The 24,607-nt window shown below is 43.1% G+C and overlaps 1 protein-coding gene across 15 annotated transcripts in view; it reads right to left on the bottom strand.

Annotated features, from left to right (window-relative positions):
• Positions 1-24,607, bottom strand: part of SEPTIN11 (septin 11) — a 112,458-nt gene that overhangs the window by 36,924 nt on the left and 50,927 nt on the right. For all 15 annotated transcript variants that reach the window (XR_014471719.1, XR_014471717.1, XR_014471716.1 and 12 more), the window contains exons 2-4: positions 22,914-23,034; positions 12,805-13,000; positions 7,073-7,259 (exon numbers count right to left, since the gene is read on the bottom strand). Coding sequence is in view for 7 of the 15 variants with exons in the window: in XM_083176946.1 (XP_083033072.1) it covers positions 7,073-7,259; positions 12,805-13,000; positions 22,914-23,034 (504 nt within the window). In the remaining 8 variants the exon portion in view is untranslated. The remainder of the gene's footprint in view (positions 1-7,072; positions 7,260-12,804; positions 13,001-22,913; positions 23,035-24,607) is intronic.

Here is a 24,607-nt window from a genome sequence, read left to right as displayed (position 1 = left end):
AACCAATAGGAAAGGTCAGTTGTATTTACATGGACACAGGTCACACCTGTGCTCCATTAAGGCACCCCACCCCTTGCATCCAGTTGAAGGTGTGAGTGCAGGCTTTGTGGATATATATATATATATATATATATATATATATATATATACATATATATATATATATACATACATATATACACACACACACACACACAAAAACATATACATACATACACACACATACGTGTATATATTAATCTAATCTCAGCTGATGATATTTACCTTTGTGTCCAGGATATAGTGTACAATCTTGCACCCTGCATGTTTTGGGGCCTATGCTGTTCCTCTGTTCTGCATGGGGTGTTTCTATCTGCCTTTGTGCATATGGTGCTCCTTGGTTTGTATCTCAGCACTGAGGTGCAGGCTGGACAGCACTGGTGGTGCCACGGTGGGGTGCAGCACCCTGGGTGGGGGGTCTGCGTGGGTTCTGGGAGTTGCAAGGTGCTAGAATGTACACAGAGAATGTACTACTTGTGGATCTATTAATGCAGAGTTTATCATATTATTACACACATCAGTTTTCCCATATGTGCATTGCGTCCATGTGTGGCTTATCTCCTACAGAATAACCTTTGTAGTGTGCCAAAAATGTCTGCCCATGGATAGGATAAAAAACACACAGACCCAATGGTTATGCTGGGACACTACTCCTAGCACTAGGACGTTGAAACTACCTATTTTGTGTCTTCTCTTCTGGGCTTGACCTATTCCTCCCAAGGTAATCCTACATTGTGCGCCTAAGACGGCTGCCATGCCTGGTACCTTATATGGTTGGAATATATAACCCGTAGAAGTTATTACCCAAAATGTCTGCACCAACCAATGTATGCTTATTGTGCTCTCTACTTTAAGTCATCAACTATCTCTGTTTTCAACTTCATGCAATTCTAATGCATTTGTTCAATGTATCATGTTTTTTATGTATTTTAAGCGCCTTTAAGTTCTATATATATATAAAATTACTATTATTATTATTATCATCAAGACATACTGCATTCTTTTGTTCCATTAGACACAGCAAGTCGAAATAGACAAATTCTAACAGGAAGCGAGTTGACGTCATTTATATAGCAAAGCAGGAAACTAGCATCTAACTTGCTTATCCTCCCTAGAACCAATAAAGATTTTATGCAGTGTCACTGGTCTTAAAATAACTGTCCTGTAACAAAGTTTATGGAGATAAGACATTTGCTGTCGCACAGGGGAATTTTCCTGACACATGGTCAGACAGTATGGTACTAGGTGGGGACCTTGGGCCTGATTCTGGTTCACTTGCAAAAGCAAATTCTCTCTCTCTAATGGACAAAACCATGTGCATTGCAGGTGGGGCAGAAGTAACATGTGCAGAGAGAGTTAAAATTGGGTGGGGTTTGTACTTAAAATTTATATCTATATTGCAGTGTAAAAATAAAGCAGCCAGTATTTACTCTGCACATAAAAAAAATAACTCATCGTAATCTAAAGGCCCCCATACACTAGCCGATTTTGGTCAGATTTCGGCCAGATCAGTCGGATCTGGCCGAAATCGGACCAAAATCGGCTAGTTTTGATGTCCCCTCAGATCCTATGCGCGGTCCCGTGCGCATCGGATCTGCGTCGGGTGGTCGGACCTGCTGCACGTCCGACCACCCGACTTGGGACCTAGTGGGGCGGCGCGGCGGTGGAGGGAGCAGGGGGGGCTGGGGACGCTGCAGGGGACACAGGCGGCATAGAGCTGGGCAGGGGGAGCTGGGAGCTGTCAGTACTGAATAAAAAAAAAAAGCCCATACAATGAATGGGTGGCCTGTGATTGGCTGAGCGCTCTCTCAGCCAGTCAGCAATTGGCTGAGAGAGCGCTCAGCCAATCACAGGCTGCCCATTCATTGTATAGGCTTTTTTTTTGCTAGCACTGACAGCTCCCGGCTCCCTCTGCCGGGCTCTATGCCGCCTGTGTCCCCCGCAGCGTCCCCAGCCCCCCCCCCCACCAGCAGCCCTGCTCTGTAGCCCCACCCCCCCCCCCGCTCCCCGGGTTTTTTACATGTGATAAATCGAGACGATTTATCACATGTAAAAAATGGCACATCAAGTGCCAATCTAATAAAGCTCCCCCGGGGAGCAGCCGGGGAAGCTCAGGGGGAAGTCGGGGGCGACTTGTCCTAAGGACAAGTCGCCCTAGTGTATGGGGGCCTTAACTCTCTCTGCACGTTATATCTGCCCCACCTGCAGTGCACATGGTTTTGCCCATTAGAGAGAGAATTTGGGGGCAGAAATGGGATAATGGGTGTTTTTTTTTATATAAAGGGAATACAAACACCCAGTATCCCATTTTGCCCTCAAAAAACTAGGAAGTTTAAGAGATCGGATGAGATTTTGTACCTGTTCATAACCCCCCTATCCACTACGCATGGAGTTCATTTTATATAGTGTGGCTAGCGCAGCGAGCCCGAAGCGTGGCGAGCGTACGCGGATTACTTTACATGTATTCCGTGCCGAGCGCAGCGAGCCCCGCAAGGGGACGCGGAATACATGTAAAGTAATCCGCGTACGCTCGCGGGGCTCGCAATGCTTCAGACTCGGTGGCTCGCCGCACTTCGGGCTTGGTAGCTCACTGCGCTCTCCACACTATATAAAATGAACTCCATGCATAGTGGATAGGGGGGTTATGAACAGGTACAAAATTGCATCAGATCGCATTGTATGGGATTTATCTGCCGCCGTGAAACTAAACAAGTACCCAATAAATATATAGAAACATGCTGATAGAGAGTAGAAACATTTTATGTTCCCAATATATTAACTTAACATATAGAAATAAAATCAGAAAGCAAAATATATGCAGACCACGGCAGCTATGTAGCATTGTCATTCTTCCATATGTTTTCCATCCTTCCTTGTCAGCTGTATTGCTGCGGTTACCAATTATTTAGGACGTGTTCTACAGCACTGGAGAATAATTAAGAAGTGCTGCATCACTTAAAAGGATAGGCTTCCTCATAAACACAGTTAGACAAGTATATGGCAATACTCTAGAGAACAATCTGTCATATTAGTAAAAAAATGTCATTTCCAGAATGACATCTCATATGGTACAATTCATATGGCTATTTTACAGACACTGAGCAATATATTCTAATCTTATTAAAGCTGTTATTTTGTGTTGAAATCAGAAAAGATAAATCAAAAATGGAAGAAAAAAATGCATTGTTGTTATTTGGGGGCAGGAACTCAAAATTCAAACTACAGTTTACTTTTCATGTTACAGTTGTTTTAAATTGACATTTAAGTGGTTAAAAGTGTTTGTGAGAACACAGATATGAAGCCCAGTACAGACCAGCATGTGGCAGGAAAGATCAGCAGGAGAAATGAACTTTTTAATCAAGGGTAATAGGTGACCACAAGAAACTCAGCAGGGGACTGAGAGAGGATCAGTGAGGCCAGTGGTTGTCCTGTGCAAAACAGGAAGTCTGAGGGGAGATGGCTCGGAGAGTGGCCTGAGAATAGTATGACAGACAGAAGACAATGAAATAAGAAATTGTAGCTAAGTGGTAACCAATCCTAACTGCCCATTGATAAAGAGGGGTGACACAGACATATAGGTAACAGTGTTCATTCTAGCATCCGCCATATTTGAAAACCCATACAGTTCCTCTTCCCTGCCTGGGGTGTCGCTGTCTGCTGTAGTGCTTCTAGTACAGTGTGGTCTGTATGGCAGAACTGATATGCAAACCAGACCTGTGCTAGAAACACCACAGCAGACAGCGACACCCCATGCAGGGAAGAGGAACTGCAAGGGATTTCAAATATGGCGGGTGCTAGAAGGAACACTAGGTAAGATTTCAGCAGAGTCTGGGCAGTTGTGGACATGGTGAACAAAAACACAAAAAGCGCTGATAGAAAGGCTGCTATTTGAGATAGTTCCCAGTCACAAAATAACGAAGGACAACTACATCCAAAATGCTTGGATCCAGAAGTATTTTGGTAATGAGATTTTCAGCATATTGGAATATTTGAATATCATAGTGAGATATCTTGGGTATAGGTTCCAAGTTCAAATACAGAATGCATTTATATTTCATAGCCACATAGCTTGGAGGTAATTTTATTCAATATATTTACTAATTGTGTACATTAAACAGTGTGTACATTGAACCATCTGAAATCAAAAGTTTTATTATCTCAGCCCTGCTAAAAAAAAACTTTATTTCAGAATTTTGTATATGAGAGACTGAACATGTATTATGAACTCCTGATACTCTGGGTCACTACAGTAGCTACAGTGCTTGGTGTTACAGGGTTTTTTTCCCCCACTCCTTCGCCACCTTCCCATTGGTGTCCCTCAATTCTGTTACCTTGTTCCAGTCTCTCATCTGTCTCTCTATGGGCGGGATTAAAATACATTGCCGCCCTTCGCAATGCCAGCGCAATAACATATGCGGCTGGCATCGTGGAGAGGTGACGGAGACCCCCCACGATACCTGTACTGTGGGTGTGCGGGGGGGGTCTCCATCATCTCCCTGCCGCCTGGCTCTCCCCTCATGCCAGGGACAGCTAAGCAGGCTGTCCCCGGCACCTCCTCCTCCCCCCTGCAGCCGGAAGGATGTCCGGCTGTGTTACTAGGGGGAGGAAGGGCTTACCTTCCGGGTCCAGGAGAACCTGGACTAAGGTAAGCTAGAGGGAGGGGGACAGGGGGGGTCGGCGGGTTTGCGGCGGAGGTGGCGGGCGGCGAAAAGAAGCCCATAGGCTTCTATGGGGTATCGCCACCCAAAGATGGCGATACCCTACAATGCGGTAACGTGGCGGCAGCATTTTAATACATAGGAAAATGCGGTAAAACAGGGGTTTTACCGCATTTTCTCCTTAGTACATCCCGCCCTATGTCTGGTCTGTCTGCCCCTGTCCCCCATTGGTCTCTCTCATCAGCCTGACCTTGTCTACTTTCTCATCTCTGTCCCCACTATTCTGTCTGTTTCCAAATTTCTTTCATCTCTGTCCCTCCCATCTTTCAATCTCCCTCATTTGTCTTTCAGCCCGCCTTTCTCTCAACTCTGTCCCACCTCATTCCATCTGGGTGCGGGTTGTTAGGTCGACGGTCAAAAGGTTGACCACTATTGGTCGACAGTGAAAGGGAAGACACATGAATAAAGGTCAACATGCATTAGGTCAACATGGCCAAAAGGCCGACACAATAAAACAAATGAACATTGCCATACTTTGGGCACCGTACTATATCCCCCCCCCCTTCACGTCCGCTGCAGCGATAAAAGTATGAAGTCCTTTGAGAGAGACAAAAAACGTGAAAAAATGCATGTCAATCTTTTGCTTGTGTCGACCTTTTGACTGTCGACCAATAGTGGTCAACCATTTGACTGCTGACCTAGTCACTGTCGACCTAATGACCACTTTTACACCACTCTCTCACCTCTTCCACCCCTTCCTGTCTTTGGGCCAGATGCACTAGCTTCTAAAGTGATAAAATGTAAAGTGATAAATAACCAACCAATCAGCTCCTGTCTGACATTTTTCAAACATGCCATGTGCCATGCCACAGACTGTGGTTGAAAAATGTCAGACAGGAGCCGATTGGTTGGTTATTTAACACTCTCCATTTTATCACTTTTGAAGCTTAGTGCATCTGGCCCCTTATCTTTCTCTCTCATCTGTCTCCATACAGTCTGTCTCACCTCTGCCTGCCCCACCCCCATTAGCTTTCATAGCTACAACCCTCAGTGTATATGTTATTTTTACTACATAATTTTTTCTTACAACCAATGTAATAATCAAGTTTATTAAATTATGAATCTCGCTATTTGCTAGTAAAAAGTAAATTAACACATTTTCTTCTGAATTACTTAAAGACAGCAATATATTAAGCAGCACTCTACAAAGTATTCACATTAGGCTATAAGACCACTCATTTCCATTAGATGAGGAGAATTTACGGTCTTTTAGGCCCTACACACATGCCGATGTGTGTAGGGCGACCTACAGTAGCTGTGCTATGTCGGGCCATTCTGCTCAGCACACAGAGCTGACAGCCCACACACTGAGCGAGCTGTCAGCTCTGTGTGCTAAGCGAGCAGACAGCGCCAGTTTTCTCCAGTGGGAGAACCCTGCCGATGCCAATATTGATGGACACTGTTCATCAATCTCGGCCAGCGACAAAGACGCGCATTGCTGTCGATATAGCCCCCACACACACACTGATGTGAGGGCATTTTCTAAGCGACTTTGCCAAACTAAGCAAAATCGCTTAGCAAATGCCTTAATGCAAATGCATGTGTGTAGGCCGTATTTCACTCATAAGCTACAGAACTGTTCATTTGAATTAAAATAAAGGAACAGGTAACAAGTTGCATACCAACTGCTGTGGAGCAACCCAGGATGCTCTTCCATAGGGGGTTATTTTGGATCACTCTTTCTGACAAATTCCTTCTTAGATGGACAAAACTATGTGCACTGCAGGGGGGCAGATGTAAAATGTGCAGAGAGAATTCGATTTGGGTGAGTTATTTTGTTTCTGTGCAGGGAAAATACTGACTGTTTTATAATTACACTGCAATATAGATCTCACTTGAAGTAAAACCCCACCCAAATCTAACTCTCTCTGCACAAGTTACATCTGCCCCCCTGCAGAGCACATGGTTTTGTCCATCTAAGAAGGAACTTGTCAGAAAGAGTGAAACAAAATAACCCCCATAGTGTTGCTGTTAATACATGCTTAAACTTTTGGAGGGCATGCTGGGATGTGTAATTCAACAACGGCTGGTGTTAACTTACCCATGGAATAATACATTACAAAACAAATTAGTAATAAACATACCATAAATGTCTATTCAGTATATAGCAATCCAGGAAAGGATTAGCAATTGAATTATCAAAATGCTGAATTCTGGTTCAACAACAGATGGCACAAGATTTTCTATTGCTTCTCCATTACAAACACGTAAATATTTACTAGACACATTTTTTCAATAAATGCCAGAAACCTATTATATAAATTTAGGCGGGAAAAAGTATGCAGAGACACTCATGGACAAATATCGGCAAGTACCTTACTGTCAAGCTTCTTCATTGTGACCAGGTCAAGAGACTTCAAGGAATGGCCAGTGGGAGCTATGAAGTATAGACAGGCGTGAATCCTGGTGTCATGGTAGTTAAAAAGTGATCTTTTGATTTTCAGCTCTTCCTGTAGATAGGCCTCAAACTGTGCATCAATGTACTCTACAATAGGTCGGTAGCTGAAATGAGACATTACAAATGGATTTAAACAGCTTTATTAGTATTAACATCACTGTTTTAGTTAAACAAATGAACTCTTGAGGAACACAATGAAACAGGTCATTCAAAACTGTAGAAACGGTAGAAAGTAACACTTATACTGACTTATATAACGGAGGATGACCAAAAGCAAAATCTATGCAAGGAATTCTCTACCTCTATACCGTAGCAGGACATTATCATAGTGTAATAATAACATAGTGGAATATGCTTATTTATAGGTACAATTTTTTCTTCATGAACTCAAAAACAAGGATCAAACAAGTTAATCGAACAAAGTCAATCAGCTTTACTGAAAATATTTTCTACATGAACACTAATAAGTAAAAAAAATTTAAAAAATGCAGCTAACCAAAAATCTAAATTTAAACAAAAAAATGTAATATGTCACATTGGAAAGCTGTGAAATATTTGCCTTTTCCTGTCCAGACTTCCTTATGGACTCTTTATTTCAACAGGCAGAGACCCATGGGAGAGACAGTGAAAGCTCAGCCTTTGATTGATGCAGCCTACTGTGATTATTTTGCCCATACATGGAAACAGCAGGGAGATAAGGGGTCCTAGAAGGTCAGAACTTCTTCAGTGCACTAATAGAGCATAGTATTTCTGTGGTTTATGATCACTTGTGTTAGCTGGAAATTGGAATTAAGGTCAGCACAGAAAAACTGAGACAATTATAAACATATAAGTTTAAAGGGACACTCATTTTAGGATTATTTCCAGATTCCAGACAGAGTAAATTTCTGGTTGCTGAAAGGGGCATGGACCATAATCGGTTTCACACAACTGTGTGGGCCTGGCAAGAGCATGGGTGTGTGGCCTAATAATATGTCCCAGTTTTCCATTATCCTAACTGAAGGGAAGATCTTATATGAAGTTGGGCAGATACCGAGTTGGGTGCAAGTTGGACATCATTGCACCTGCATTGAATACATGGAACTAAGGGCCTGATTCTGGTTCCTTCACAAAAGCAAATTCTCTCTTTAATGGACAACATCATGTGCAGTGCAAGTTACATTTGGGTGGGGTTTGAACTACAAATGGATATCTAAATTGAAGTGTAAAAATAAAGCAGCGAGTATTTACCCTGCACATAAACAAAATTACACCCAAATCCAGTGGCTGTTTTTACCTATGGGCTGCAGCCCCCCTCCCCCAGGTAAAATCCACCACTGTCTCTGCTTAAAGCAGGGGTGGGCAACCTTAGGCCCGGGGGCCGTATGCAGCCCCCGTAGCCGGTCTGAGTGGCCTGCCCACCTGCTTTGCTGGGGGATTTATCTTAATCAACAGCAGCCGAAGTCTGTCAGTCCTATTCAGCGGCAGCCACCGGAGCATGGGATGGCTGCAGCAGGAGAATTTTTAAGATACATTTTTACATATGGCCAAAGGATTTTTTTCCCCATAAAAACGCCCCTTGGCACAAATTAGGTTCCTCACCCCTGGCTTAAAGTGAAGCCAGATTCAGTCTGTGAGACTGCTCTGGCTTCAATGTGACTGGCAGTGACTTCCTATTGGTAGTCCGATCTGCTAGTCATTCAAGTCATTCCCATTGGTAGGATGCCTCTCTGTGCGCAAAGGCGCAGCAGCCCCCAAAACGGGTTCTGCGCATGCACAGTGCCGCACACGATACCGTGCATGCGCCGGACCCAGGAATCTGATTAAGCCTCCGAGGGCTGCTGTATGTATGAAGTTACTGCACATGCGCTGGCCCTGGACCAGCACCCGGGACCATAAGGACGGTGCGGGGAGTGCGGCGGGGGGGGGGGGGGACGACGACGGGGGGGGCTTGCATTGCCACTGCCCAAATCTAACTCTCTCTGCACATATTACAAATGCCCCACCTGCAGTGCAGTGCACATGATTTTGTCCGTTTGAGAGAGTTTGATTTTGCAAGTGAACCAGAATCAGGCCCTAAATTCATATGTTAATACTGCTCTGCAGAAGCCCGTCTATGAACTCTTATATATTGCTAGTTATGTGCCCATTATCAGTCTGCACATTACTTCAGTATGAATATAGACAGGAAGTAGTGTGTGCGATAGTGATATAAAAAACTTTAGCTAAGATCAAATCTGATTACGTACAGTATGTGTGGACACACGGTTAGATACGGAATTCGATTTGATTTCGATTAGATATGCCGTTCGATTCCATCTGGCATTTGATTCAATTTTTATTCTATTTTTGCTTTATAGTCTTACCTGGCAATACTATTTTTCTTTTCGATTTCCACTAAACGTGACCGCACATTGGGATCGAATCTGCATCGAATGTAGCTATTAGGATTCGATGTGCATTCGATTTCGCTTCTATAAGGAAAATCGACTGGAAAAATAGTGGAAATCTCACCGAGTGTACCCTCTATTAGACCAAAGAGAAAACTGATGAGGTTGCAAGAATCATTTTATTCTTTCACATGAAAGTTACTTGGTTTTCAGTTTTAAGAGATTCCAGTGGGGAACTTCTACATGTTCACATTATAGATCATAAAATGTAATCTGTGTGCATAGAATTGGATATACTTCAGATCCTATTCAAGTAGATCAGTTTCTACACATACTCATTGTTCAACAAACAAATGTCTTGTTTGAAGTAACCCATATCTGATGCAGTGTCAAATTCGCACCTGCTCTCAGAACTCCTTCATAGTTGGGTGGTCATGACATTGGTGGTATGCCTACAATAAAATATATCGGTCTGCCACAACTGAAGGATTTGGGGCCCTAAAATTCAGTAGCACGTGTGCCTCACAAGACATAGGTTAAGAACACAGATTTCAGAACAAGAAATTAAGTTTTAATTTAAATAAAAAGAACTTCAGAGCTTACAATTATAAACAAAAGATACTTACAAAGTATATATATGATTATATTTAAAAAATACACAAACATTTTGATTTCAGACACAAATAAAAGCTGTAAAGTTTAAGAAGTTTGATAACTTACTACAAAGACTTTAGAACGGGCATGGCCAAACTGTGGCCCTCCTGCTGTTGTGAAACTACACATCCCAGCATGCCTTGCCATATTTTTTTTTTTTCAAATACATTTTTATTAAAAAAATTTCAGTTGTACAAAAAATAAGACAAATAAAGAATGTTGTCTGTGGTTAGTAGTGTATCACTGATACGGATTAGGTTCAATAAGACATTGATTGTCTGGTTTCAACACAGAGGAACACAGACATTTGTAGTTTGGTAACATAACAATCAGGTAAATCCATTATCCAATTATTAACGGGTTGTACAGAATGAGTAACAGGACTGACTTCTATATAATATCAAAATAAGGTCCTGAAGTTTACAGTCAAAAATATTGAAAGATGAAATACAAACAGTTGATCTTGTCATTAATAAAATAAGCCAGTGATACACATTAGATACACAAAGGGACACAAACAGTTCCTATTTAAGAAAGCGAACCAAGGAAAGGGGTGTAAAAAAGGGTGAGGGACGGGGGGAAGACAAGACAAACACGTATGACAAATGGGAACCTGCATGAGTCGAAGCCAACATCAGTGATAGTCGTATATATACACCTTTAGTCTTCAGTTATGTGAGCTGAGCGGGAGGTAGCAGGAAAGCCTGCCTCGCACTCTACAGTGGGCATGTCATTGCGGGTTGGGCGGAAGGGTAATCTGGCATCTTAAGAACCATGTTGTGTTCTCAAATATTCGAGGATGGAAGTTTGTATAGAGTGGTCATGGGTTTGTATAAAAAAAGTCCCATTAAGCATAGAAGTGGGCTACTCCCTTTTCTAGCCAGTTAACGCTGCTTTGCGTTCAAAAAATAGAATTTTGAGGAGTGTCCTTTTCAATTCCATCAATGAAGGGGTGTCCTAATTATCCAGTGGGTTAGAATAAGTTTCTTGGCTATAACTATCAATGTAAGTAATGATATGATCTGCCATTTATTAGGGCCTAATTCCCAATCACTGAAATAAAGAAATAGACAAGGCAATGGGTTATAATACAATTGGAAGTAAAATAATTTTCTCTTGATCAGTCCACATTTTTATACCATATTTTCCCAGAAAATATGGTATAAAAATGCACCTTGCATCTTACATTTAGGGCAAAGACCCAAGTCTCCTGGGATAAAGTAGCTTCTCTGTTGTTGGGACACATAAACTCTATTTAAAATTTTTAGGTGGGTTTCCTGAAGAGAAGTTGATTGTAAATATTTTAACGTATATGAGCATTTTTTAAATAAGGTGCATATTGGAAAGGGTTGGGATATCAGTTTTCCATGCAAGCTCCAATCGCTTACATTTATTTTTCCGGTAAAACTATCAGTTGTTGGTATAAATGTCTGATTCTGTATCCTAGAACATTGTGTTGCCAGCAATGATAGAATCGGGTCCGGGGTGATTGGAGATTCAAATGGGTTAGGTTGGGATTGGGCATAGTGCGTCACTTGGAGGTACATAACAAAATTGGGATTTATGTAGGTGGAATTTCTCAGAGAGATCAGAGAAAGATATACTAGTGCCACCTGGGTCAAATATATTTTGTATGGCTGCAATGCGTTTCCTCTTGCACTCCAACAAAGTATTGTTTTCTAGACCTGCCTTGTCATAGTTATAGCATTCCCTAATTGTCTGGCAGATGGGGCTAGACCATGGGAACAGCCAGCGTTTTATGGGCGTCACCATGAAAACGCTGGGTGTTCCCATGGGTACACAGGTGGGTCGATGCAAGTTAGGGGCAGTCGGCTGACATAAAGAACATCAGCTGCCTGTCCTGTCTTTGTCCTAGCACTCGGAAATAAAAGTCAGTTCAGACTGACTTTTATTTGCGGAGGCAGATAAATCATTCAGACGTTTATTAGACTGCTCTGAATTAGGGGTTTCAAGGAAGTTGCTGGTGAGATCCTAGCGTGTACTACAGAACACACTATGGCCGTGAATATCAAGGAAAAAGAGTAGGATAATCCTGCACATACCTTCACCGTTCAAATATCAGTGGAATAAAACACTATTGCAGATTTATTTAAAGTATGGGTACATTAATTATATAAATAGGATAATAAAAATTGTAATAATGATCGTAACTTCCCAAACTGTGTGCCGTGGCAACCTGGGGTGCTGCCGGTTGGTGATCCAGTACTGATTGAAATTTTTCATATTTAATATAATATTAAATTGTTTCTATTTAATATTATATATTTTATATAATATGCAAAACCAGTGCTGGCGGCTACCAATTATAATATGTAGACAACCTGAAGTGAATCTTATCCCTCGCCACATAACTGAACCTATGGATGACATATAAACACAATTTACTTCATTTAATAGTTTACTCCTAAACTGTAATTATTATTTCAAAAAGTCCATTCAATATGAATCCCATAATAAAGCCAAATACATGCCATTAACAGAAAGAGAGATTCCACAGACAAACATTACTGACCACTGTGCACCACACTTGGAACTTCAGGACGAAATTAGGACTATTAGAACAAAACACATGCAACACAGTAATATGTTCTGTTAAAATACATACCTATCATCTTTATTTATTTGGTCCCCAAATCCGACAGTATCAACTATGGTTAGCTTCAGACGCACATTACTCTCCTGAAGTTCATAGCTTCTTGCTTTTAACCGCACCCCAGGCTCGCTGTGAGAAACTGGTTCACTCTCAAACTTTGTGTTGAATATAGTGTCCATTAATGTTGACTTTCCAATGCCAGTTTCACCTGAAATAAAAAAAACATAAATGTAAAACTTAGAATACAAATGTACAGCTGTACAGATGTTAGTAGAGAGGTTTGAGATGAGGGAGAGAGGGCGCTAGGCTGGTGTCAATATTAGAAAAGAAGAATGCTTATCCTGATAAGGCCTTCATGTGGTTACTCCTTCTATCCTTCTCCTCTTATTTTTTCTTCTTTAACTTTGTGGTGTTTTTTGGAATGATAAGATTAAGGGTGGTTTCAGTTGGGCATTTTTCTAGTTAATTCTATTTAAAAAAAATTCTGTCCCTGAGGACAGAATTGTTTTTAAATAGTTCCTACTAGAAAAGTGCCCAACTATTTCCAACGGGAGAAATAGTGGCAGGCGTCCATTCAAAGCTGTCTTGCCCAACAGCATTGAAGAGGCAGATCGACAGAATGGGACCAACTTTAAAAGTTGTTGGGCCCGTTTTTCAGCATCTCTACAATCCACGGCCGTTTATGCGGACATGCCCACTTTTCGCTGATCAGCATGCGGGACATTGAATACCGCCTCGGTCGAGCAAAACAAAAACGGATCGACAGTAGTGACTCAGGATTAAATACACCCTTAATCTTATCATTCCATGTAAACTGAATGAAAAAAACCCTCAAAGTTAAAGAATAAAAAGTAAGAGGAGAAGAATAGGAGTAACCACATGAAGTTCTTATAAGGATAAGTATTCTTCTATTTCTAAGATTGACACCAGCCTAGCGCCCTCTCTCCTTCATCTCAACCCTTTCTACTAATATTTGTAAACACCCGGGACCCAAGGGAAAGGCCCCATAGATTTGAGGTTGTGGCTGTATAAAATTGGACACCTTTGCTTCAAAAACCTGTTCTTAATAGCTGTACAGATATTGTCAATACACTATGGCCTCAATCACGCAAAAATGGTACATCTTTTTCGGTAAAACCGTGCATATTATTTGATTAGCGATAAAACTACATTGCACTGATCAGTTTGGTACGAGATGCTTACACATCTTTTGGTGTATGTAAAAAGGACTGAGGCTAGTGCTGAGTAGGGATGCCAATCCCGGGATCCTGGGATTGAATTCCCTAATTCAAAAACCCGCCCGGCTGCCCGCATATTTACTTACAGGTGCGGTGCGGCCCGGTTGGTGATGGAGCTGGGCAGATGCAGCCTGGGCTTGTAGGCGGGAGGATGCAGCCTGGGTGGGTGTCGGGCGATGGTACGGGGGTCCGGGAAGAGGCGAATGCAGGCTGTATGGGTGGGCGATCTCATGGAGGCAGTGGGAGGACAGCGCGGTGTGCACAGGATGAGGTTGCTGTTGTGTCGCCTGAGCAGCGTGACCTCTGACGTTGTCATGCTGCACAGAGCCGCACTGCCCGGGAGAGGAAAAGATGGGCAGCGTCAGCACCAGCTCAGATGCTGCCCGGCATTAGACTGCACATGCGTAGTCGAATCCCGAAATCCCAGAATTGGAATCCCAGCGTATTAGGGGCCAAATCCCGGGATCCCGATCCTGGGATTGGCCACCCTAGTGCTGAGGCTAGTGCTTTACCCATGACACAATCCATATGTGCTTAATATGAGACTTTGTACAGGTGTATAATGTCCTGTGTGGTTAATATCAGAGTCTAGTGTCTCTAGCACATTGAGTGGCTTTTCAGTGCATCTGGAATGCATATAAGATGGAAAATTTAAAGAAAAGTCCAGTACATTTCACCTCTCACACAGCTCAGTTGTGCTGGGCGCCTCCTACTGTATGGGTCTAGACGCTAGGTGTATGAAGACACTGTATTTAGCAACATTTTCCTTCCTTTGCACTGAAAAAACAAACAAACCTATAGCCAGAGTGAAGCATTTGGTCTCCCCCTCGTGACATTCCACCATTCTAGCACACCAACATAATTACTATCAGTGACAAGAAGGGCCCAACAATACATTTTGCTTCAGGTAGACCAGGTTCAACTTTTAAGGCTTTATTTCTTTAGAACCCCACCCCCCAGGCAGAAAAATTGGGCCCAACTAAGACGTAAACGATCATGTAACTTATTTTTAAAGCATCTTCACAATTTAATTTCACATATTGTCCATGGCTCAATAAAAGTACAGTCTGACTCCTAGATCAGTCTAACTTGCCCTTTAATAGTCCATTGCTAGAATAGAAATCTTATGACAATGCCCTCAGATTGAGCAGGTGCCGTCACGACTAGTGCGAAAGATTAACTATGTCATTCTATGAAGACTCTATGAAGATCTTCATGTCATCACATCAGGAAAGCAGGCATTAAAATAAACCTTTCCCTAGTTACCACTTCTTGCATTTCAACACATCTAAGAAATGAGCAAACAGTAAAAGTGTCCCATAAGTATTCTTAAAAGGGAACGTTACCATTCATGGCCACACACCGTAAACTTTTAAATGAATCATTCTCAACCACACAGCCATCTGGGATTATAAACCTCATAAACCTGCCCATCAGTAAATAGGATATGCATACTACAATGCACCTATGATAACAAGCAAAAGATTAAGCACCTGTTTGTAAAATGCAAGGTCTCAAGCAATATACACTGCTATGGTATTATACTACTAGAACAAACATCTACTTTAAAAGGTTTATAAATAATGCAGATTCAGCAATAAAATGATCATATGGTCTATGATGCATTGGAAATGGATCATTGGGTCGACCTAAAGATGGGTCGACAGTCATCAGGTCAACACTGTTGGGTCGACATACTGGAAGGTCGACATGGGGCAAGGTTGACAGGTGTCTAGGTCGACATGGGTTAGGTCGACAGTCAAAAGGTAGACATGAGGTTTTTCACTGTTTTTGACCCAAATGTCAATATAGTCAACATGGACACAGTTTTAAGTGCACCGCGTCCACTCACCATGCTTATTTTATTCTCCCACCACGCCCTAGTGGATGGTATGGCATGAAATACCGCCTGTCGGCTCAAAAAAAAACAGTGAAAAACCCCTTGTCGACCTGTTGACTGTCGACCTAACCCATGTCGACCTAGACACCTGTCGACCTTGTCTTATTATGTCGACCTAGACACCTGTCGACCTTCCAGTATGTCGACCCAATGACTGTCGACCATCTGACCATATCCCAATGCATTTATACCCTCTTATGTGTACTCGGGGCAATGCATGTGCACTACTGATCACTATAGCATAAGGGGCAGTGAATGGCTGTGACCAATTTGTGGTTGTCCTTCAAATGCTTTCAATTAAGGCAGTGGTCCAGCAGGTCAATGTGTGGCCAAAAGCTAGGAGGAGAAGGGGTTTCATTCAGACCCGATCATTTCTCTGCTAATTTGCAGAGACCTGCGAGATAGTATATGCCACCAAGCCAGAGTGATATCCCGCTCTGTGCAAGGCTGCAATAAATCTGCAAAAAGTTTGCAGGCCTGCGATTACCTGCAGATCCCCTCAGAAAATGGCCAGTTACCACCCACCAAACGCCAGCTTCCTGCCCATCAACTTGCGCACGGCCAGAAATAAAAAAAAAAGTAGCAGGATTTTATTGCAGGAAGGCCTCATGCATGAATACTACATGCAGTACTTATGTGCAGTGTATCGATTATCATCTGTCTGGCAAATTTGCAGCCGTGCAATCAGGTCTAAATAACCCCCTAAGCGTGAGCTGATGAAATTATGATATACGGTCTACAGATACAGCAGTTTTATCTGGCATGATCAAAATGTGTCCCAAGTTGAAGATCACGGAAATCCATAAACAGTAATCTGGAAACCAGACAGGGCAATCCAAATCCTATAGAAAAAAAATACCACTAGCAACCCTATTTATAACAGAGCCCCTACATTACTGGGAGAGGTGCTTAAAAAATGCTTTGCTACTTTCTTTCAAAGTTAGTTGCTAATGTTAACACTGATTAGTAATGTTATGATCTTTCATATAAACTATGAATTACTTATCCAGTACTTACACTTTTGTTTGTTTCTCTTACAATTCTTTTTTGAACACATCAGTGGAGGAAACATCTGCCTCAAATGAATATGTCATAACATCTTTAGCAAATCAGTCATTCTCTTTCATTTGCAATACTTTTTTGTTTGGAGTGTTAAAAAAGTACAGAGCACGTCTCTCGCTCTCTATTATGCAAGTGTTAATAAGGTACATATTAAAAGGTATACCTCTGCCATGAACTGGCTTAAGATACTATTATGAGCACATCTCTATAAGACAATGCAGTGTATCTAGAGCAAACGTCTCGTCCCAAGTCTCTTATGTTAGCAGGAAGGTCATGTGACCGCTCATGAGAACAAGCACCAACAGATGGAAAATGGAAGAGTTTGTCAGCCAGATGCAGTTTAGTGTATTATACACATATTTTCAGCTAACAAATTGCAGTATAAAGCATATGTAACCGAAGCAAAGTTTTTCTATTCCAACGTGATTACATAGTTTTACTAAGAGTGACTATGCTTAAATACATAGCCAGATGTGACTGAATAAAACACTATATAAACAACAGCTGGATGTTGCATACAAGTGACTGTGTGTGTGTGTGTGTGTGTGTGTGTGTGTGTGTGTGTGTGTGTGTGTGTGTGTGTATATGTGTAAGTTCATAGCTAAACTGGGTGATCAATTATTCTAAAAATATCTTTTCAATTTACAACTAAAAGGTTTTCAATATAAGGCCAAGTTCCTAATAGTATAAAAAGATAAGAGTCAATGAATACAGCAGTGTCTCAATTTAATTTAGTATGAGCATTGCTGGGCAATCCCCAGGTCAATCAATATATGCCCACTGGAGGCTGGAGAATGCACTCCATCTTTACTTCCTTCGTTCTCTCTCCTTAGGAAGCTAGTCACAGCAAAAATATTCAATATGCCACACTCCTGCTGCTGTGGAACTACACATCCCACCATGCACTGCCATAGTTTTGCTATCAGGGCATGATCAAACTTTGGCAGGGCAACCTGAGATATGTAGTTCAGGGCCGGCCCAACCATTACACAGGGTACACAGCTGAGTAGAGTGCCACATGACAGAGGGTTTGAATCAGCCATGGATACAGAGGGGGACATGGTTTGGCAGCCATTCTGAGCCGGTCTCTCAGGGGCCTGGGACTCTATTGCATGACTGAAAGAACATCTGTCTCCGCAGATTGTGGAGTTTGACCTCCCTCACTGCCAGATCCAGCACCAGTCAGTGACGATTGATGTATGGGATGATGATAAAGGAATGCTAATAAAGATTTAGAATGGACAGGTGGAGGGTTTTCTGGGTGTAGGGTAGTGAACATTAGCTGCTGCGGTGAGGAGAACACCAGGTGTGGAAGCCACTGCTGCAGACTAATAGGGGACATAGGGGGCTATTCTAGTTTACATGCTCCCCTGCGTGTACTTGCAGGGGAGCAATTTTTGGTACTTATATGTTGGTTGGGCGGCCACTATAGTTAGTACGCTCATACCCCAACTATCCATGTTGGCATGGAGTTGATTTTAATATAGTGTGGCGAGCGCAGCGAGCCACCGAGGCAGAAGCGTGGCGAGCGTAGCGAGCCCCGCAAGGGGACGCGGAAAACTAAGCAAATAGCTTAGTGGGCGCCCAACTAACAACATATAAGTACCCAATTTTTTGCAACTGCGCATCCGAAAAGTTATTTATGCTCATGTACAACCGGAGTGTGCGAGTGGCCATGGCGAATAAATTGTTTGCCGGGTGCACGCACGCAACAGTGTAGGCGTGGGGCTGGGGGATTCACCCATGGGAACGGCCAGTGTTTCAAGGACATTCCCTGATGATGCAGGTGTGGGGGGCGGGCGTCAGCGGATGTCAGCTACCCGTCTGCTTCCCACACAGGGCACCCACAGATCTGAGACACCACAGAGGTGTCTCAGATCTGCGAACACTTGCAAATTAATTCCATGGTTTCCGACGTGCGAGGGGGTAGGGGGTGTGTCAGGCGGCGTCTGGTAGACTTGCAAGCTGCTAAATTCTCTCCTTGACAAAGGCCCCTAGAGGCCGAAACGCGTTGGTCAGATATCCACACAGACACCAACACGGCACAGTCTCCTCTCCTAGAGCACAGGGACCTCTGAAGACGTCATTCCGGGACAAGCGGCGCACAGCCGATCACCGCTACCCGGAAGTGACGCTCCAGGTACACAGTCCGTGGAGCCGGGCAGACGGACAGCGGCAGAACTCGCCACCCACCCTAGTCGTACTGTCTGCTGCTCCTCAAAGATCGAGGGCATCCATAACGGAGTGAACACCATACACTCCGCTGCGCATCTCTGCAAAATGGCTGACAGGGTAAGTGGCCAGTGAGTGGGACGCCAATCACTGCCATCACACCCCCGCCACATTAACATTGACTTGCATCACCTCAGGCCCCCAGAGGCACTCACCGCACCACCTTAGTGTATGGGACATAAACCATAGGAGGTTTATGGTCACAAAGGGTTCTGCTGATGCCCTTATTCCCCATAGGGGCTCATACACACCACCATCCATCTTCATACCCCATACAGCATTGAGACATAAACTGCAGGAGGTTTATGGTACAAAGGGTTCTCCTGACACTCTCATTCGCCTCCAGGGCTCATTGCCATTGACTTTTACCACCGCGACCTTTAAAAGGTCACGGACTCTTGCTCAGAGCATCCACACCCTCCTTGTGTGTGCCCCCACTTATTGTAATGGTCACAATAAACACCTTTTACTTTACATATTGCACACGCATCTATTAATTAATATCATTTACACACATCAGGTGAGCGCCTGACTACCCTTTCTGTATACTGCGAAATTTGCAGCCTTACGAGTCAACCAGAATAACCTTCATAGTCCCTTCCCATACTGACCTTTGCCCAAAGTGCAGGTATAGATTTAATGAGGCAAATTTACAAAGATGGGGATAAAGTACGTAAACAAATATGCAAACCAGTGACTTACAGTTGAATACATACACATAGCTGCATCAGTAGTATTACAGTGGCAGAAAACCACAGGATTTGGTGCTATCAAAGATGGATAAGTAAGAGAAAGAAAAGCACATTAAGGAAGAGGGCCCTGCTCCTGAAAACTTACTATAGATACGTTTATTTTACCTGATCCCAAGATGCATTGCTATACTGCTAAAAACATTTTGAGGTCTCAAAAGTCATTTTAATATTGGTAAATAATTCTAATTTATTTATTTATTTTGGAGATATGTGTGGCTTAATCAGTAACTGAAAAGAATGTGTTGATACTTTAAAAGCGCACTGCCACCTGAAACTAGCTCATGTCAGGGGTTCCAGGTGCTACTAAGTGCAAGAGGATTTGCTGGGGCTCCATGGCTAGCCTCTCTGCCATGGCCAAATCTGGTGCTGTGGAAGTGCACTAACAGGACACCAGATATGTGTGCTTTTCCGAAAGTAAAAGTGCATACACACTAGATGATTTTTTTAATTTATTTGAACGATTCCAACCAATCATAATGAAAAAATTGTTAAAATCTCCCATTGTATATATGCGACTATGAGTGCTCCTGCCGGGTGTTGGTCACTACTTTATATTTTTTTAAACATGCATGAAAATGTGTAAATATCATTACAAACAGCATACTCCTGGATGTGGCCGCTGACTATATTGTTTATGAAATCGCTCAGTGTGTATGCACTATATCATTTGCCCAAGAATTCAAGGGACATCGTTAATGATATCGTATCTAATGAAGTCGTACAGTGGACCTTATTCTGGTTGACTCGCAAGGCTGCAAATTTTGCAGCATGTGAGTCCCCCAGATGCCGCCCACACAACTGCCCGTCCCCCCCTGCCGCGATCCCCGCACGGCTGCGAATGGATGATTTGCATAATCATTCAGTCACAGCCTTGGATGCGGGGGAGAAATCATTCGATGGTCGACAACCATCAAATGATTTCTCCAGCGCTCGCAGATCTGAGACACCTCTTCTCCTAGCACCCTGTGCGGGAAGCAGGTGGGCAGCTGACATCTGCTGATGTCAGCCGCTTGCCCCTCACACCCGCGTCGCCGGGCCATTACCATGGGAACGACAAGCGTTTTCATGGGAACGCCCTTGAATCGCTGGGCGTTCCCATGGGCTTTGCTGCCACCCAAGCCCCCCACCCGCACTGCTAGGTGAGACCAGGACAGCAAACATGCAGTAACTGCGCATGCACAAACACTAAAATTAGCCCCCGTGCAAACGTGCGGGGGACCGATTAAACTAGAATAACCCCAGTGTGTACCCCGCTTTAGAGTACATGATTCTTTCTGTTCTGTTTTTGGTATAGCGTACGAAAACATACAACATCAATGACTGACCTGTACAGCGCTGCTAATAGGATATCCCCCATAGCTGTAAATATAATGCATATTTATGGTGCAGCATTTACACACTTTCCAACATCATACAGGTGGAAAATGTATTTAATTAAATTATTACAAAGTTAAATGCATGTATTTAGATTATGTTTTGGTTTATTTTTATTAAATAAACATTTACATTCATTTGTGTATTCACTGCTTCATGAGACACACAGCAGAGCTTTTTTGGTTTATAGTAATTGCAACAACACAGGATAATCCCTTCCCGTCTCTTGTTGCTATTTCATTAGGTTTTCTGCAGACTCTTTCCACCTGCTGCTCTGCAGTTATAAAATCACTTGTATTTTACCACTGGGGGTGTGAGACTTTATATATGTAAGTATTAGCAATGAGCTAATCATAAGCCTGCCACATGTCTCCATTATGACATTGATTCAGCCTGCTCGGGAAACAATGTGTTCATCTAAATAGCCACTAAAAACACCCAAACATGTCATTATGGGGGAAATTTACTAAAGGAAATTTGTAAGAAAATAGGTGTATTTGTATCCAGAAATACACTTATTTTTGACATTTACTATCCCGAAAATACGGCAATTCGTATTCGTATTGATGTGCTATCAATACGAATACGAATTGCCGTATTTTCGGGATAGTAAATGTCAAAAATAAGTGTATTTCTGGATACAAATACACCTATTTTTTTACAAATTTCCTTTAGTAAATTTCCCCTTATATAGCTACCCTTTCATCCACTCCTCCACCTGACAGCAAGGCTTCAATAACAAACAGTTATTCCTAACAACAAGGACCTTATCTTCTGCTGTTTATGAGGCATATTATACCCCTTTTACACCAAAGCCCTGGGTTGCACCCGGGTTTTTGGACCCAGCTTCAACCCGGCGTTTGTTACCTTTTACACCGCACTCCTGTACCCTGCGTGCCTCCACCTGATGGAAGAGGTTCCTAAGCCGTCACTTGGAGATGACATCTCCAAACGCTGGGACCGCTGATCACCCAGCCAGGCCCCAGACCGCCACGCTGGGGGCAAGCCCAGCACCAAGGTAAGCTGCTGGGTAAGCTCCCAGCCACCGTGCACCCAGTCAGCCTACATTCGCAAGGTGAATGGATGCCGCACACAGGCATCCATTCACCTCCTCCCTGCCTCCGCTACTGTCTGCAGAGTACAGCAGACAGCAGTGGAGGCTGTGTGCACCCCCCCCCCCATCCAACCTGCGGATGCTACGGTCCGGAGGTTGGGCTTCCCCCATTGATGACCCGGCGTACCTGTTTACACTGCCCTCTGCCCAGGTCCTGGCCGTGTTCAACCCAGGTCAGGACCTGGGTAGAAGTCACGTATAAATGGACACGGGTTGACCCATTTACAAGGGTATAAGCGATCACACGTTTGCCGACTTTGCCACCTACAGCTAAAACTTAAAATACCAAAGTACTACATTTTAATAATGGGACCCCAGCCACAGTAATAAACTATAAAAATAGTTCTAATTGTTCATACAGTTGAGTATTTCTTTTTTTTAATAAGTAAATGCTTTTTTAACTTGATAAAATAGGCCATCCATATAAAAAGAAAAAAATGCAAACTTACCAACACATAGTATATTAAAGCAGAAGCCCTGGGAAGTGGATTTGTTCACCAGCTGGTCAGGAAGACTGTCAAACCCAACATGACCAGAGAGGGCTAGATTCCGAAGGTCATCATTAGGCGACTGGAATACAAAAAATAAAAAGAGAAAAAAATCTTAAAGGAAGAACTCGTCTAGTAGCCAGTAAACATAGGAATAATAAGTTTTAAACAAAAAATATAGTGCACAATTCATCCAATATTAGGGGTGTATTCAATGCCAGGGCCTAAACCAACATCCAAAATAAATGACAGGCTTTACTGCCATAGTGTGAAACCTTATTGCATCATATAAAATGTACAATATATGCTATGTAGACAAAAGTGATTGGACAACCGCACACAAGTGAAATGGTGTACTTCTGCAGCAGAGACAAGTTTGTGAATGTATAAATATGGGTATAGGGGCACTGGTTAGATATTTGCTAAAGAAATGGCTTGCTGGAAGGAGCTAACAGAGTTTGACAAGGAGATCATCGTAGGCTGCTCGGTCTGCATTTTTTTTCTTTTCGCTGACAGAAAAAAAAAGTTAAATTTTATTAGTGAAAAATGCCTTCAATAGTGGGAAAAGGACGCAATACAATAGTCAGGGATCAAATTAGTTCTATTTTTTCAGCTATGCAAAAACAGAACTAATAGAATACCCCCCATGAATCACTAGACAAACCACAACATAACTTGATGTGCAAAAAAAACCACAGCTGCTGCATTGTAGCACTGCGTATACAGATTCAGTCACGCACAGATATACAAGTGCTGCATTTCAAATTAACAAATGCAGTCTTGTGTAGTGCTTTTTGGGCAAAACAGATGCTCTAAAGCAAGTAGATTCCAACAGGACCATGTGCACCAAGAAAAGCAGTTTGGTCTGACTGCACTAAAAGTGTATGAGGAGGACACATCTGTACAATATCTCATGTTATACATATAATGTATTTGGTTGAGGGACTATGTAAAACCGGAACTGAACAAGATCCCAGACCACCAGACCGGACATCAAAATCTGCAGTCCGGAGCTTGTAGTATCCGGTCCGTGGGGTGTCCCGACCGGGGGATGCCTGTGATAGCTTTCACCAGGGACATGGGGAAGGGGAGATTACAGCCTCCCCGTGTGGTCCGGACCGTTACGTTTTTTTCTACATGCCTGGACCATACAGGGAAGCTTTATTCTCCACCTCTTCCTGGTGACAGCTGTCACATGAAGCCCCCCGGACAGGACACCCCCAGGATGCGACACCCCCCGGACTGGACCCTACAAGCTCCATAATGCAGATTTTGATGTCCGGTCCGGGGTCTTGTCTGGGCCCAGTTTTTACTCCAGGGCTCGACAAACCCCGGTCACCAGGTCGCCATGGCGACCAGATTCTGCTCCCGGGCAACCAGATTTTTTGAGGGAGGAAGCAGAATCTGGTCTTGGCCACAAAGCTTGTGCCCTGTGGTGCAGTCGTCACCCCCCCTCCCACCGGCTGTATAGGAGCCAGAGAAGGGCAAGAGCAGGTCCGTCACGGGTAGCGGTACCGAAGCCAATCAGGAGCGGCAGTGGTAGCTCGGCTCCTGATTGGGCAGTGTCCCAGGTGCTTTTCTCGATCCAACCACAGAGTGAGATTTATTTTAATATTTCATTATTATTTTTTTATTTCAATGTATTTATTGTATAT

The sequence above is a fragment of the Crinia signifera genome, chromosome 1 (assembly GCF_055691185.1).
Source record: "Crinia signifera chromosome 1, ASM5569118v1, whole genome shotgun sequence".
NCBI lineage: Eukaryota > Metazoa > Chordata > Amphibia > Anura > Myobatrachidae > Crinia > Crinia signifera.
The sequence above is the reverse complement of the archived record's forward strand: the minus strand, read 5'-3'. Positions and strand labels throughout refer to the sequence as shown.